Source organism: Primulina eburnea, chromosome 1 (genome assembly GCF_022965805.1).
Source record: "Primulina eburnea isolate SZY01 chromosome 1, ASM2296580v1, whole genome shotgun sequence".
Taxonomy (NCBI): Eukaryota; Viridiplantae; Streptophyta; class Magnoliopsida; order Lamiales; family Gesneriaceae; genus Primulina; species Primulina eburnea.
Genome location: NC_133101.1, coordinates 248,822 through 266,017, shown reverse-complemented (window position 1 = coordinate 266,017; position 17,196 = coordinate 248,822). Strand labels below are relative to the sequence as shown.

The 17,196-nt window shown below is 34.9% G+C and overlaps 1 protein-coding gene across 1 annotated transcript; it reads left to right on the top strand.

The window, feature by feature from the left end:
* Positions 1–5,807: 5,807 nt before the first annotated feature.
* LOC140826711 (sulfite oxidase-like) lies at positions 5,808–17,140 on the top strand. The gene is made up of 12 exons (XM_073189245.1): positions 5,808–5,965; positions 6,044–6,159; positions 6,251–6,313; positions 6,421–6,457; positions 6,675–6,756; positions 15,416–15,534; positions 15,631–15,726; positions 15,949–16,059; positions 16,135–16,236; positions 16,429–16,476; positions 16,580–16,795; positions 16,887–17,140. The coding sequence occupies exons 1-12, from the start codon at positions 5,891–5,893 to the stop codon at positions 17,001–17,003; spliced, it is 1,182 nt and encodes a 393-aa protein (XP_073045346.1). The 5' UTR covers positions 5,808–5,890; the 3' UTR covers positions 17,004–17,140.
* The last annotated feature ends 56 nt before the right edge of the window (positions 17,141–17,196 follow it).

Genomic DNA, 17,196 nt, shown 5'->3' with positions numbered 1-17,196 from the left:
GCCTAGTAATCTCGTTTGACATTGTTATCATGTTTGCTTGCTTGGCTTAAGTGAGTTATATTCAGAAAATATAATCAAACACAAGTGTGATAAAAAACGTGAGGAGGGTGATAGGCTTGAGTGTGCAAGTCTACCCGCACAAGGGTTGGAAAAGTTAGCAATAATCCGCTGCGTTGCATAGCCCCTGTGACATGTGAATTTTCATGTTTGTCCTTCTTTATTTATTTAGCTTAACAAGTGGTGTTTTTATATGGGTTAACTTGTAATTTCTTTCTTTTATCTTAAATAACTAATTATTACTATTACTATTATTAAAATATGATGATTACTATTCATTGAATACATTGAACCCTTCTATGTTTGTCCTTCTCTATTTATTTATTTAACTTAGCAAGTTGTCTTTTTATATGGATTAACTTGTAATTTCTTTCTTTTGTCTTAAAATATGATGATTAATATACATTGAACTCATAACTTATAATTTCTTTCTTTTATCTTAAATAACTAATTACTATTACTAAGTATTAAAATATGATGATTACTATTCATTGAATTCATGTTTGTCTTTCTTTATTTATTTATTTATTTAGCTTAACAAGTGGTGTTTTTATATGGGTTAACTTGTAATTTCTTTCTTTTATCTTAAATAACTAATTATTACTATTACTATTATTAAAAAATGATGATTACTATTCATTGAATACATTGAACCCTTCTATGTTTGTCATTCTCTATTTATCTACTTACATATAAATATACCATTTCCAATTGTGAATTTTCATGTTTGTCTTTATTTATTTATTTAGCTTAACAAGTAATGTTTTTATATGGGTTAACTTGTAATTTCTTTCTTCTATCTTAAATAACTAATTATTACTATTACTATTATTAAAATATGATGATTACTATTCATTGAATACATTGAACCCTTCTATGTTTGTCCTTCTGGTAGAGTAGATGCTACCTGTGGGGGCAGTGCCCTCACAGGATCTCAGCCATTGATTTTATATGGTGATTAAATCTGGGCCTTTGATCACTTCATTGGGTGTATGTGTGTTTAAATCTGGACCTTTGATCACCTCATGGGGGCAGTGCCTCACAAGGTAGGGTGAAATAAACCGTCCTTCTCTATTTATTTATTTAACTTAGCAAGTTGTCTTTTTATATGAGTTAACTTGTAATTTCTTTCTTTTATCTTAAAATATGATGATTACTATTCATTGAATACATTGAACTCATAACTTATAATTTCTTTCTTTTATCTTAAATAACTAATTACTATTACTAAGTATTAAAATATGATGATTACTATTCATTGAATACATTGAATTTATTCTTACTTCAATCATGAATTTTCATGTTTGTCATTCTCTATTTATTTATTTAGCTTAACAAGTTGTTTTTTTTATATGGGTTAACTTGTAATTTCTTATATATATGTGTGCGTGTGTGTCTTAATATTCATTGAATACAATGAATTTATTCCTACTTCCCATCTTGTGGTTCTACATGACCTTCTTCTTGTTTTTTTTCCCAGAGCCCGATTAGATAATCTACTTAAATATAAATATATTATTTCCAATTGTGAATTAGTAAAATATATTTGTCAGTTTTCACAAAATTTAAAATTACATCTATGTCTATAAGAATTTATTTTTATGGTAATTATAAATATATCATTCCCCTCATCTCAACTATATATTAGTATATATTTATTTACTTTTATAACATTAATTTATTTTATATATTGTATTTTTTTGGGTTTCATTTTATTTTAATGATTATCTATTTTTTCTTTTACTTAGTTATTTAATTGTTATGTTGGTTTTTTTGATTTAATTAATTTGATTTATGGATGGTTCGTTTTTGTTTCCGTTTTTTTTTTCTTAATTTTTTTTACGGTTTGGTTAATTTATATAATATATCTATTATTTTTACAAAATTATGAGATTATAGTGGTCTTGAAAGATTTATTTTGATAGTAATTTTGTGCTCTTCTCTTCCGAATTATATATATGAGCAGTATTATTAATTGAAAACATTGAATTTATTTCTAACTTTTCCCGCCTTGCTAATCTACATGGCTTCTTTTTTTTTAGAGTTTGGTTAATTAATTAGTAAAATATTACATTCGGCATAAAAAGTAATATTTTTTTTATTAATAACTCAAATAGGATATTTATCTCAAAAAATTGACTCGTGGGACCGTCTCATAAATTTTTTTGTGTTATTTTATTTATATATGTGTTTTACTATACATATATATTTGAATGATATTATTTTAGAACTTTTTTTCACATGAAATTATTAAAATCATTATTGATTTACAGATGATACATTCTGATATAAAATTAACTATATATAATATGTAGTCCTAAAACAAACAGAGAAAGTAAACAAAATTAAAAGTTAGCAAAATCACAATTGATATTTAACTTAATAACAAGATTAATGATTTTATTTTAATATTATTATGACAATTTAGTTAAATAAGAGAATTTCATTTGACAACAATTTATCTAACTGTATTCAATTTGAGTATATTGTGGTTTTGGTTTCGGTAAAATTAATTATTCTTTTATTTTTATTTTTATTATTTTTTCATTGTTAATTATATTTGAATGAAAAATATATTTGTTAATTTGAGAAAATTGTCATTATAATATTGAAAAATGTAATGTGAATAAGTGAATATATATGATTTATAGTCATGATATATTTTATATATCTATTGTGTTTTGATTATTTAGATTCACAAAAGCTCAAAAACAATATGTTATTCAAGCGATTTTAAACATTATTTAATATCGTGATTATATTTTTTAATATTAATCATCCACGTGCATCGCACGTGAACATTCCTAGTATATATATATATATATATATATATATATATATATATATATATTGAAGCATGAGACGACTCTTTCTTTAAGATAATTAGAATTTGCATAATTTATGTTCCCATAGTTTTTTTTTCCATTTAATATTATGTGATGTTAAGGATGCAATCATATATAGAGATCAAATATTTTACAAAAACAATGTACTCTATAGTAATAATTAAATTATACACGCGCGGTACATCTATATTAATAGAATTTACAAATTCAGAGCACAAATGTAAGACCAGATCATGATGTTGGTTAGAATGAATTATCTCATGTTGTTGAAGGGAAGGGTGATAAGACTGTAATAGTTCATATTTATTAGTTATCAAATTTCTTCTCATTGTTCTTACTTCCGACATTTTTAATTGATATACTTTTGTGTTATTTTGTTGTATAAGGTAGTTTATGGTCTTGGAGCAAAGTTGAGCTAAAAAAATGATTTTTGTCATATTTAAAGTTGCCAAGATGAAACTGTGAAAGAAGAACAAAAACATAAGAAGTCTTGGAATAAGGCGTGATCGATCATGCATTGTGACCGCTTCGTGGCTGTCTCGTGACTGCATATAGAACTCGAAAATTGTGATGATAATACCATATTTTAGGAGTACTAATTGTGATATTTAATTCATTATTATTGAGATAAGAAAATATTTGATAGAGTTTTATTTTATAAAAACTCTAGTTTTCTTACTGATAGACCTAATCTCTTCTTTATATTGTTAGGTTTTATTATAGTTTTTTGGTTTTTATCTTAAGACTTCTCTCTTCTTACTCTTCTCCCTCCAACGTGAAACACAAAGAATTTCTAATCTTTTCTGCACAACTATAAGCTAAGTTTTATATTTCTGATTCAATGCCTATTATACTTTTTCAATTTTATCATTGTGAAGTTTTTGTGCTTTAATATAATATTCTTGTTTTGTTCAAATATTTGTTGGTTTATGATTTATTTAATTTATATGAAATTATATATTGATTAATTTGACAATTTAATTCAATATATAATTTTATAGGAAAAGTCCATGTCTGTTGCAAACCGTGTACCATCCATAAGTACCACTAGTAAGAGATTAATCAGTAAAAAAAAGGAAGTTGCCGAGTCAAGAAGATGACGCATTATATATTTTCGATGCAATTAACAATTTAACAGACATGACAAGAGTTGCAATATCAAACCTTGTGATATGGGCCATGAGTACGAGATGACGAATTCCAAGAAAGAGACATTTGAGGCGCTGGGGCGGATTCCGGAGACGACGAAGGATGAAAAGGAGTCGTGGCCGAGTTCTTAGTGGAGAATCAATCAGAACGTACTCAATTTTTCAGCCTCCCTGATGAAGATCGTGGGAGTTTGGTTTCTGATTTCTACTGGTGTTCTTATTTTGGGTGCTCCTTGACACTAATTTATTCTAGTTTGGTGTGATGCCTTTTGTGCTGCTCTGATTTGTAATATAGCGTGGCATGTATGGTAGCATTTTGGTAGGTGCATGTAATGGCGAGTGCAATCATATTATAATTTAATGATGCTTATGAATGTTTGAGTTCGTTCTCGATCTTCATTATAACAAAAATATTATTATGTCTGCATTAGTTATTGTCTTATTTATTCAATTACCGTTATTTTTTAATAATATTTCCTTAAGTTTTTTTAATAAATCAATTGATATTTTTTTCACAACTCAATTTAATTAACATTGAATCAAATTATTACAGAAAGCCATTACACATTTAATAAACAACAAACAATATTGACGCGCTTTTGTCGAATGTAGTAGTAGCAAGCAAAGTATGCCAGAAAAACTTTCACAATTTCATTAATATTATATATTAGTTCGATAAGTAGAATAGCCACTGATAAAAATCCATATAAGGTAGACCAAAAAAAAGTTTATGAAGGGTACTTGTACGTACTTTGATAAAAAAAAATAAAATTCAAACCCTTGTTATGAAGAGATAGATGCCTCCCAAAGTTGGCATGCCGTAGGGAGGACAGATTCTTTCGGTGGTTAGATATTTTGGTATTCGGTTGGATAGCATGGAAGCCTTTTCTCACAAATATATAATCAAGGATTACATGGTCGACACGCTCATTTGGTTCATCATCAAAATCCACAAATCAAATACACAGAAAAATAAAGTCAAAAAGAGAAAAACTCTGTTGTAATCTTTGATTTGTGTTGTAATGGACTTCTACTTGTAACTCTCATTCTTGTGAATTGATCATAAATTAAGGTGGCTGGTCGGTCTTCCTATGGATGTAGGCAATTCAATGCCGCAACGTCGTGTTCTTGATATGTGTCTTACATTCTTGAGTTGCGCGCTCACAGTCACATCCATATTCATATATAGTTCTTGTTCTGTCATTGGTATTCTTGGTGATTTACATAACACCACCAAACAACGTACTTATATTGATGTGATATACATTTTATCTACAAACTATTCTTCATTATTTTTACATAATTATCCACATTTATCTCATCATACCACATGCATCATCACTTTGACATTCAAGGAATTAATATCCTTTCTTCATTGAATTGTTTGAGTTTGATCATATTTTATTGGAAGCATGAGATTGGTTCTATTTTACTTGGTATGGATAATTAAAAATAAGCTCAAATATCTAAATAATGGAAATATATATATCGGACCACAACATATATAGAAGTGACAATTAATCAATTTTCATGTGTTACACTTTGGGAAAATTTTATTTTAAAAATGTATAATGTCAATATTTAATATATAGAATTCAATTAGATCAAAATTTAAGTAATTTTTTTTTAAAAAAATATATTAAAATTTTATTTATTTACTTTTTTTTTTTAGAAAACATTAATGGACACAAAATACCTAAAATCAAATCAACAGAATTGGGTGAGTTAAAAAATGTGTGTGGCGACTATTACTATTGGTTGGCCCTCTCTTTTTGGTTATATTAGCAAATCAATTTAGGAGGCAGACCAGACCTTGTGGTGATTTTGGGAGAGATAGAGATGCCGGGACTGAGGGCGCCTTCTGATTATACCAACGACCCTCCTCGCCACCCTGCTCTTGTCATTAATTCCAAGGTTTTTCCTGTTTCTTTTTCTTTTTTGATTTGATTGATGATGATTGTGTTAGGATCAGTCTGCGTTTAATTGGCTCAGGAACCCTTCAATGCGGAGCCGCGACGTTTTGATTTAGTTTCGTCTTATGTGACACCTGTGGAGTTCTTCTATAAGCGGAACCATGGACCAATTCCAATTGTAGATGACATACACAAGTATGAAGTGGTCAATTACTATATTTCTTTTACTACATTTGTTTTTTAAAAAAGGTGTATTTATTTTACGGAATCTGTTTTTTTGGAGCAGGTATAGTGTTACTGTCACTGGTCTGATAGAAATTCCAAAAGATCTCTACATGAAAGATATCTGGTTAGTGAATCATTTTCATAAAGCATGTTGTCACCACTTGCCAATTTGTCTGGGAATGAATGAATGAATGCTTGATATACTCACCTTTGATGTTCTACGAATGGCAGGAAGCTTCCAAAATATTCCATCACTGCCACTTTACAGGTGCTATTTTTTTTCCTTCTGTTTCAAGTTTGTTTTAGATTTAATTACTGGATATTATCTGGTCCTAACTCCTAAAGCTCTCTTGACCAAGTATATTCTAATAACCTTGTATTTGGGTGAAATAAGCAAGTTCCATCTCTCAGTGTCTAAAATTTATTTTGCTTCACTATACTTCTACTTTTCCCTAAATATTATCTTTCTGTGTTGCTTGCTGCAGTGTGCTGGCAACAGGAGGACCTCGATGAGCAAAACTCGAAAGGTGAAAGGTGTCGGGTGGGATGTTGCTGCCATAGGAAATGGTTAGTATATGTTGATATGATAGAGTTTTTCATCAGTTACCAGTTTGTTTATCTTATATGCTTGAAGAAATTTGAGCGAGCACTATATTTATAATATTTTAACTTGTAAATGATCATGAAGAGACCACAATATTTTAATTTGTCAAGTATTCTATTATTTAGACTCCAGGTTCAAGGATTGATTGGGTTTTTTGAGGATGTAGAAGAAAAGGAAATTTCATAATATAGCCTATAAAGCAAGAAAGAAATATCTATCTAAATATGAAATGTTCTCATTTAATATTTTTGAAACATATGTCTGATAAATTTTTTGGTGGAATAGTTTTGGTACTGAAGAAGCATGCCATTTGTTAATTGTTATCAACTCCAAAGATTACGGTATAAAGTGATTTCACCAGCGGTGTTTCTCTGGCTGATGATATTAAAGGTTATGGATGTTGTTACAACCACATAAGATTTATTGTACAACAATGGAAAAGAGCAAAGGATTTACGGTAATTTACTAGAATATTTTGTGCTTATAATTCACTAAAAACCCAGAGTTGAATACTCTGCACAATATCTTCCCTAGTCAAGCTCGTAACTTCCTATTCAAGCTGGTAACTTCCTATTAAAAACTGAACTAAAGACAGAATGACCGACCGTTCCCAAACTCCCCCACCATATTCCCTCTTTTATTTTCTATTCCTTCTAGAATACATGTGATATATAATGTGCTTCTCAGTATCTTTAAGGCCCAAATCTTCCAGGCCTGTATCAATACTTCCCGTCTCCACTACAGCCTTGGCCTCAAGTCTGAATCTGGAAATTGAGAATACAAGACAGTCATACTTTCCCATGAGCCTCTTCCTCTGGTCGCCCAATCCATTTTATTAACACTTGTTGGAGCTGTTCATCCACTATTTCTTGATTTTTCTATCCATTACCTTTTCCAAATGTCAAAGCTTCCTCTGGCGGATGAACAGCTCATGATTCTTCTATCCATTACCTTTTCCGGCTCAAAAAACAACGCCAAATTCTTGAGACAAGACACGTTGAATACAGGATGTACGCGAGATTCTTTTGGCAGCTGTAGCTTGTAAGCAACTGGTTCCACCTTCTGCATAATCTTGAAAGGCCCATAATGGCAAGCTGCTAATTTTTTATAGATCCTTCGGCACTCTGATTGTTGTCGATGAGGCCGGAGCTTCAAATATACCATGTCCCCAAATTGGAACGAAACATCTCGTCTTTGTGTATTGGCATTCTTGAGCATCCTTTGTTGGGCACACTGCAAATTAAATTTTAGCTGATGTAACACTTCATCTCTATCTCGAAGCTCTTGTGATAATGCTGCTACTAATGTTTCGCCTGGAAGGTATTGAATTAATGTTGGAGGCTTCCTTCCATGAACCACTTCAAACGGTGTCATTCCAGCTGCCGAATGATAACTTGTATTATACCAAAACTCCGACCAATGAATCCAATTTGCCCAAGCACGTGGCTGTTCTGAAGTAAAAATCGCAAACAGGTTTCCAAGCATCTATTTAACACATCTGATTGCCCATCGTTCTCAGGATGGTAGGAAGAACTTATCTTCAACTTTGTTCCCTGAAGTCCAAAAATTCTGACCAGAAATTACTCGTAAATATTGGGTCTCGCCATCTCGTTGTCTCGATCACTGACAATAGATTTAAGAATTCCATGCAATTTAACATCTTTGGAAAAACTTCAGCCACTGTCTTGGCTGTGAAAGGATGCTTCAACATGATAAAGTGGGAGTATTTTGAAAGCCGATCAACCACAACCATGAATTCCATTGCTATATCTTCCCATATATCATTCGGAATGGGCAAGGGCTGGAGTAGACCTGCTGGTCTTATTGCCTGGTATTTATTCTTTTGACATCAGCAGATGCAGCAACAAAGTGACACACATCAAGTTGCATCCTCTGCCCAAAAAATATGTTAGCGATTCTGCGATAAGTTCTAAATGCACCTCAGTGTCCTCCCGCTGGATTTGCATGGAATTCTTCCAAGATTTTCCTTACCCAAGGTGACCCCTTGGCCCTTGGGAAGCACAATGCGCTGTTTGTACAACATTGGACAGCGTTGATTAGTTTATATGGAAATGTGGCAGCTCCGTGCACACTAATCTTTTGCTGATAGCATTCAAAATAGGATTACTGTGCACAGCTTCCTTAATTTTGTCAAACTCCAATCACAGTGACAGAAATATTCTGTAATTCAACAACGCTTCTTTTCTAAACAGGGCATCCGTGGCACCATTGCTTTCCCCCTATGTAGCACTGATACCATAATTAATTGAAAAAAATTGAAATTTATGAGGACTAATTGGAAAATAATTAATAAAAATGAATTGGGTTTTGGGCTTTTAAAGCCATAAATTTCTAATCGTTGAACTACTGATCGACGTGACGAAATTAGCACAATTTCTCATCGTCTTTCACCCCTCTAAAGTGCTCGGCTCTCCATTATCTCTGCTTGGCTCTCACCTCCGCCCAACTCTCATCTCTGCTCGGCTCTCATGTAAGCCTGCGAATTCTTGAAGAAGTGCTGCAAGACCCTAACGGATGAGAACCGGCGCCTGCAGAAGGAGCAACAGGAGCTGAAGGCGCTGAAAATAGTACAACCGCTGTATATGCTCGGCTCTCATCGTCTTTCACTCCTCTGAAGTGCTCGGCATTCATCATCTCTTCATGATCTCTGCTTGGCAGTCGGCTCTCATCTCTGACCAACTCTAATCTCTACAAGTTCGCATCTCTGAAAGTTCTGTTATATGTATATGTATATGTATATATATATATTTTTTAATGATTGTCGTATCTTAGTCATATTGTATTTATACTTTTCAAATTTTTCGTATCGCCGTTTCGTATCGTATTCGATATGATACTCATACTCGTATCTATGCTACATAGCTTGCCTCAGACCTATACTTGATGTTAAACTCCTATCCCATTAATTTAGACAGCCAATGTTGCTGGTCTGGTGTAGTTATTCGTTGTTGAAGCAAATTTTTTAATGATCGAGGATCAGTCAAAACAGTAAACCTTTGGCCCAACAAGTAAGGCCTCCAATGTTGGACTATGTAGCATGGATATTCTTAATTTTTTTCTGAAGTATCGGATAATGGCAAAATCCGTGTAATTGACTTTTTTTAGGTTTGACCAGTCGGATACTTCTTGGGCACGACTAGCATGCGCCATGGACACGGCAGAGATAAGGTTTTTGGATACGTATCTCTTAGTTGGATACGATACCCACATTTTTGTCGTACCGCCGTATTCGATGCGATACCCATATATGTATCCATGCAATCATAACCCCTTGGGAAGCACAATGTGCTGTTTGTACAACAATTGTCCATTGATTAGTGTATATGGAAATGTGGCAGCTCCATCCACACTAATCATTTGCTGATAGCATTCAAAATAGGATCGTTGTCCACAACTTCCTTAATCTTATCAAACTCCAACCACATTGGCATAGAAATATTTTGTAATTCAACATACTCTCAGGGCATCCGTGGCACGTGCTAATTAATTGAAAAAAATTGAAATTTATGAGGACTAATTGGAAAATAATTAATAAAAATGGATTGGGTTTTAGGCTTTTAAAGCCCAAATTTATATTCGTTGAACTATTGAACAACATGACAAAATTAAGACAATTTCTCATCGTCTTTCACTCCTCTTCTCTGCTCGGCTCTCTTCTCTGCCTAGCTCTCATGTACCCTCCGAATTCCTGAAGAAGTGCTGCGAGACCCTAGCGCATGAGAACCGGCGGCTGCAGAAGGAGCAACAGGAGCTGAAGGCGCTGAAATTAGCACCACCGCTGTATATGCTCAGCTCTCATTGTCTTTCAATCCTCTGAAGTGCTCAGCTCTCATCGTCTCTTCATCATCTCGGCCCAGCTCTCATCTTTGCCTAGCTCTCATCTTCTCTGAAAGTTCTATGATGTATATATAATATTTATATATTTTTTATTTGATTGTCGTATCCTAGCTATATGTATCTTATATTTTCAAAATTTTCCGTATCGCCGTTTTCGCATCATATTCGATACGATAATCATAACCGTATCTATGCAACATAGATGTTGGATTGCTAACACCAAAGCCATCAACTCTTTTTCTTAAGTAGACTTGGCCAAAGCCCTATCCCCCAACACCTTGCTGTAAAATGCTATGGGCTGTCCCTTTTGTGGCAACACAGCTCCTACACCCTTTCCCGATGCATCACATTCAATTACAAATTCTTCATTAAAATTTGGCATTTGCAACAATGGTGCTGAACTAAGGGCATTCTTTAACATACTGAACGCTTCTTGAGTCTCTGCATTCCAAGCAAAACTATTTTTTTAAATAATTCAGTTAGGTAGGGGTTTGGCTATTTTGCCATAATCCCTAATAAATTTCCTGTAATACCCAGTCAAACCCAAAAAACCCTCACTCCTTTTGTCGATTAAGGCCTGAGCCAGGAATTGACACTTGCAATTTTCTTTGGATCTGCTGCCACTCCTTGGGCTGATAAATATTCAACCTCTGATAGTCCAAATTGGCATTTCTTCTTGTTCAAAACCCACTGGTCCTTTTTCAAAATATCTAAAACAATATGCAAGTGTAATAAATGGTCTGCCCATGTTGTACCGTATATCAAAATATTATCAAAGAATACCAAACAAATTTTCTGAGATATGTTCAGAATGCCTCATTCATCGCAGATTGGAAAGTGTCCGGGGCATTCTACAGTGTTCTAATGGCGGTCGAGGCGGCCGCCTAGGCACCGCCTAGGCGGTAGGTGGCCCTCGACCGCCCCGCCTACGCATGAGGCGGTTGTTTAAGGCGGTCCAAGATATACGGCGGTGGGCAGACGGCCGAGGCGGGTGGAGGCGGCGAGCGGGCGGACCAAGCGGCGAGCAAGAGGGCCAGGCGGCCGGGGCGGGTTATTTTAAAATTTTTGGAATTTAACCGTGATATTTTTTTTTTGTTTTCACTGCTTACTATCAAACTAAGGAGGAGTACAAGGAACATCCCCATTAGAGAACTTGACGAAGATTTAGATACATCGGAGGAGGAGAAATAAGAAGTTGATTTTGAGTCCGATGATGAGAAGATTATGAATGTAGTTGATGGTGCACATGTAGATGATTTGAAAGATTAATTATGTTTAGTCTAGTACTTGTTCTCATAATAGATTGAAACTTTGAAATTTAAACTTAATTTTTTGGTAAAAATAATTATATTACTTTGTTAGCATACATTAAATAGATAAATCTTTAAATTATCTGGTTTTCATTATAATTTATTTGCATATTTCTAGATGATATTTATTGTATAGCTTACCAACCTTACATTAAAATTATGACTTTGTGATTATATAATTATCCATAAAAAATACTTAAAAATTCAACCGCCTAGTGCTGGCCCGCTGGGCGGTAGGTCACCGACCCCCGCCACCGCCTCCCCATTTACCTGATTCTTAAGTCCAAAAGGCATAAAGAGAAATTCGTAATACCCCCTGTGAGTCCTAAAAGCCGTTTAGGAATATCCTTAGGTTTGACTCGAATTTGATGGTACCCATATTTAAGATCCAGCTTGGGAGAAAAAACAAGTGCCTCCCCCCCTCCCCATGTAATTCATCAAGTAGTTCACCTATCACCAGAATGGGATATTTTCCAGGACAGTAACTTCGTTAAGAGCCCTGTAATCCAATAAAAAACGCCAACTTCCATCTTCTTTTTAACCAAAATGATTGGACTAGAAAACAGGTTGTCAATGCTTTGTAACACTCCCGCCAATAACATCTCATTTATCAACTGTTCCATCTTTTCTTTCTGACTATCTGCGTATCGATATGGTCTTACACTAACTGGTCCCTTCCCTTTTTTGAGATGAACTTGCGTGATCTTTACTTCTGATTGGCGGTAGGGGAACTCTCAACACATTTTCAAAATTTCCCAAAAGTTCTCTCAATTCATTTTGTATTGCCAATCCACTGCTCTTGTATTCTACACCATCCGATGACTCACACCTAGCCCAAACTGCCTTACAAAACTCTACATCAATTGTCTTTGTGAGTGTACGTAAGAAACCAGAGAACGGTTCAATGTAGGATCCCCAGATAACACCGCTTCCTTATATTGTTGCTGAAAACTCATTTACATTCAATCCCAATCCAGTCTGACTTCTCCTAAGTGTGTAACCAATCAATCCCAATAATAAGATCGACACCCCCAAGTTCAAACAAATGACCATCAATGACTAATTGACACACATCCAGATTCACTTTAAGAGACCTACAAATCCCTTTACAAGAAATTCCGCATCCATCACTCAAATACACTCCAAAATGCACCATGTCGTCCACCTCCAGGCTTAATTCTTTGACCAGCCCTTTTGAAATGAAGTTATGACTAGCACCACTATCGATCATCACTATAATTTCAGCATTAAGCAATTTACCTTTTAATTTCATGGTATGGGGTTGAGAAATTCCACCCACAGAATGCAACGGCAATTGCAGGATGGTGCATTCAGCGGCATGCGATCCCGATTGATCCTCCAACTCAGTACTTATCGACCCGTGTGGCTCCAATTCGTTACCTTCTTCCTCGTCCTCTGCCATTATGGTCACTGTCATTGACTTGTAGATGCACCTATGCAACCGATTGTAGGGTGTTCTCCACGCTTAAAACACAATCCGTTCTCCTTCCTATGCATATACTCTTGATGAGAATAAATATGTCCTTCCCGTGGTTTTCGTTTCGCCCACTCCTAGCTATGCTTTTCTCAAACTTAGAATTAACTCCTCCCATGGTTGATTGTCGCGAGTTTCCAGCATGCGAGTAACATGGAATTCTGCGATTAGTGTTGCTTTCCAAGCCTGCATTGCAATGTACGTCTACAATGGTTGAATTGACTCTTATACGGTCTTTGTCCGTAAATTGGGTTTTGTTAGCCCAACCAGTAGAGTAGCCCAATATGTGTTCTAATTTGTGGGCCACTGCATTATAATTGTTGTTGTGGTCCAAGTTATCCCCATAAAGTTTCTTTTCGGCAAGATCCGTGGCCCAAATTACAGTTCTAGGCCCATGGTTCTGACCAGTCGTCTTATATCATTGCACAAGCCACTGAGGAAGTAACTCAAACCTTGATTCAGGTAAATCGCGATTTGAGATAAGATCACCTCAAATTGTTCGACATATGTTCCCACTGGCTGCTGATTTAGTTTTAAAGAAGCTAACAGTTCAAATGGGTTAGCCGCTTTTTCCACTATATCTTTTAATAAGCTCCTTTGCAAATCTGTCCCACGCGAGGTTGGAATTTTTCATCTTCATCCACCTGAACCAATTGACCGGCATCCTTTCATACAAATGTAAGCAGTTTTAACCTTATTTCTGGGAGGGGTGCCATGGATTTCAAAATATTGCTCTGCCTTGCCCAACCACCCTAATGGGTCAGCGCCATCAAAACTTGGTGGTTCTATCCTCTTAATAAAGTGCCGAACCTCCTCATTCTCCACATATATGTCTGATTTGAAAAACTTTGCCTCGTCGACGAAATGCCCGAGGAAAGTCGAGTCTTGAACTTCATCAATGCCATCCTCTTCGTTGTGAATAGTGCTGGTTATCCATTTTTTTACCAACTGCTCCACCATACTCTTCATCTCGGTCATCCCACTCATTGATTGTTTTGTTGAGTGAATCCAGGTTCTCCTCCTTGTTTACTATTTTTCCAGTGCTTCAACTTTTGCTTCAGAACGTGTGGTTGCCTTAACTTACTCTCGGCCTTTCAGAATCCGGAGGGTCGGACCAATTGTTACAACCATAGAATATTTAAGTGGAATATTTAATGTACGACAATGGAAAAGAACAATGGATTTAAGGTAATCTAGAATATACGTATAATTCACTAAAACCCAAGAGTTGAATACTCTCTACAATATTTCACAATATCTTCCCCAGCCAAGCTAGTAACTTCCCATTACAAATTGAACTAAAGACAGAATGACTGTTCCCGAACTCTCCTACTATATTCCCTCTTTTATTTTCTATTCCTTCTAGAATACATCGTTTTAAATATGGCTCGATTTTGTATTAATAGATTTATGAAACCGTCTCACGAAATATCATATTATTTTTTTTACGATTTATACAAGTTAGATAAGATAATATTTTTTATAATCTTTAAATTTTAGACCGTCGTGCGATGTTGAGGCACACTACCCCATGCTATCAGAACACGTGGAGTAAATCAATCCAACTGACCTAAAAAAAATGCATGACCGAAAAAAAAACTTTATATATGCTGAAAAAACAGAACACACGTTTCTTTTTATAATCAAACCCAAGTTTTGACATATCAGCATCCAATCAGGAATTGCTACTCAGTATCTTTAAGGCCCAAATCTTCCAGGCCTGTTTCAATGTTAGCTGGAATTTCTTTTTTATTTCTTATTATTATTACCACTCATGCACGTGTAGCTCAAACTGGAGACTTAAGTCTTGGGAAGCCAATTGTTTCCCTTTACTCCATCCTGCTACTTTTATATACTGTTTTCGAGAATCGATGCCTTCCTTGGACACCAGTTGTTTAACATAAACAGATCTTCATTTCATTTCCCTTAATTTACTGTGTTAAATAATGTTCAATGCAGCTGTTTGGAGTGGGGCCAAATTAGCAGATGTGCTTGAACTTATTGGAATTCCTAAGAACTCTCATGTTACGCCATTTGGAGGAAAACATGTAGAATTTGTAAGCATTGACAAGTGTAAGGTATTATTATGCATTCTATAAATTTTCGTGGGAGAATGTCAACTGAAATGAATCAGCACGAAGAGAGTGTTAATGTGGACCTATACTTTCATACAGGAAGAGAATGGAGGTCCTTATAAGGCATCAATTCCATTAACTCAAGCCTCAAACCCTGAAGCTGATGTTTTACTAGCTTATGATATGAATGGCGAGGTCCTATTCTATATTTGGTTAATTCGTCAGACATCTCATTGCCCTTAAAGCACGAGCACAGTTTATCATGCTGTTCACTAACTTTTATCACTCGCTTTGACTTTTGTTATCCAAATATTTTATCATTTAGAAGTTTAATTATTGTTGCATAGTGTGTATAGGTCAATAATCAAATAATTTATTTTTCTATCTAACCTGTATGTTATAATTTCTCTATGTTAGGCTCTTAACAGGGATCATGGGTATCCATTGCGTGTTATTGTCCCTGGTGTCATTGGTGCTCGCTCCGTCAAATGGCTGGATTGCATCAACATTGCTCCAGTGGAATGCCAGGTCAGAATCTCTCTTTTTTCTTTCTGATGAATAATCTCACCTTTATGTTTTGAAGCGTATTGTGGTACTGTACAGGGATTCTTTGTGCAAAGAGATTACAAAATGTTTCCACCTTCGGTGGATTGGGATAATATCAACTGGTCTACAAGGCGGCCTCAAATGGACTTTCCTGTTCAGGTATCACTCCAGTTGACCTGAATCCTGTGACCACTTTCCATGTTTATTGATTATTGGACTAGAGCTTTTAGCCAGGATGAATTGTGGAAGTCTTGGTTAATGCTAAAATTATCATCACGTACAAACTCGTCATCCTATTGTTGCATTGAACTCCATGATTTCCCTGTAAGTTCAATTATGTGTTGCTTGCAGTGTGCGATATGTTCTCTGGAGGACGTGCAAATCGTAAAGGTTGGAAAGGTCAGTATGGTATTTAGATATATCAAAGATATCTATGGTATTGTGTGGTTAAAATTTGAATCTTGGTTGCTAATTGTTAGAAATAATGTGCATCAATTGTCAGATAAAGATCAAGGGTTATGCAGCTTCTGGAGGTGGTCGTGGCATAGAGAGGATCGATGTATCTGTAGATGGTGGCCAAACCTGGTTTGAAGCCTTAAAATTCCAGAAACTTGGTGTTCCATACGTTTCTGATGATGCAAGCAACGACAAATGGGCGTGGGTGCTTTTTGAGGCTGAGGCTGAAATCTCTCAGGGAACCGAGATAGTTGCAAAAGCAGTATGTTACAAATCATCTCTAAATACTTTGTTATAAAAGGTTTCATTTGAGTTTGTGTACATCCAACACATATGCATGCTGCTGTGTTCAGGTGGATTCAGCAGCAAATGTTCAACCTGAAAATGTTGCAGTGATTTGGAATTTAAGAGGGATACTGAACACCTCATGGCATCGGATTAACGTTCGAATTGGTCACTCAAATCTGTAGGCCAATTAAATGATAACTTGCCTCTTATAATTACAACTGAAGTAATATAGGGTGTCTGGTATTTTCTGTTCGAATTTTTTCAGCTTGCGTGAACTGTATTTATCAAAGGAAGTTTTTTAGTGGATTCAAAGTTTATATTTTCATGTGCAAGTTTTAATTACGTGGGCAACAATAGCCATGGTCGACAACTTGC

Excerpts from the sequence above, each read along its gene's own strand:
- LOC140826711 (XM_073189245.1), top strand. The coding sequence starts at position 5,891 with ATGCCGGGACTGAGGGCGCCTTCTGATTATACCAACGACCCTCCTCGC. Across the intron at positions 6,314-6,420 it reads CTCTACATGAAAGATATCTG|GAAGCTTCCAAAATATTCCA; the intron begins GTTAGTGAATCA and ends TACGAATGGCAG. Across the intron at positions 16,237-16,428 it reads AAATGGACTTTCCTGTTCAG|TGTGCGATATGTTCTCTGGA; the intron begins GTATCACTCCAG and ends TGTTGCTTGCAG.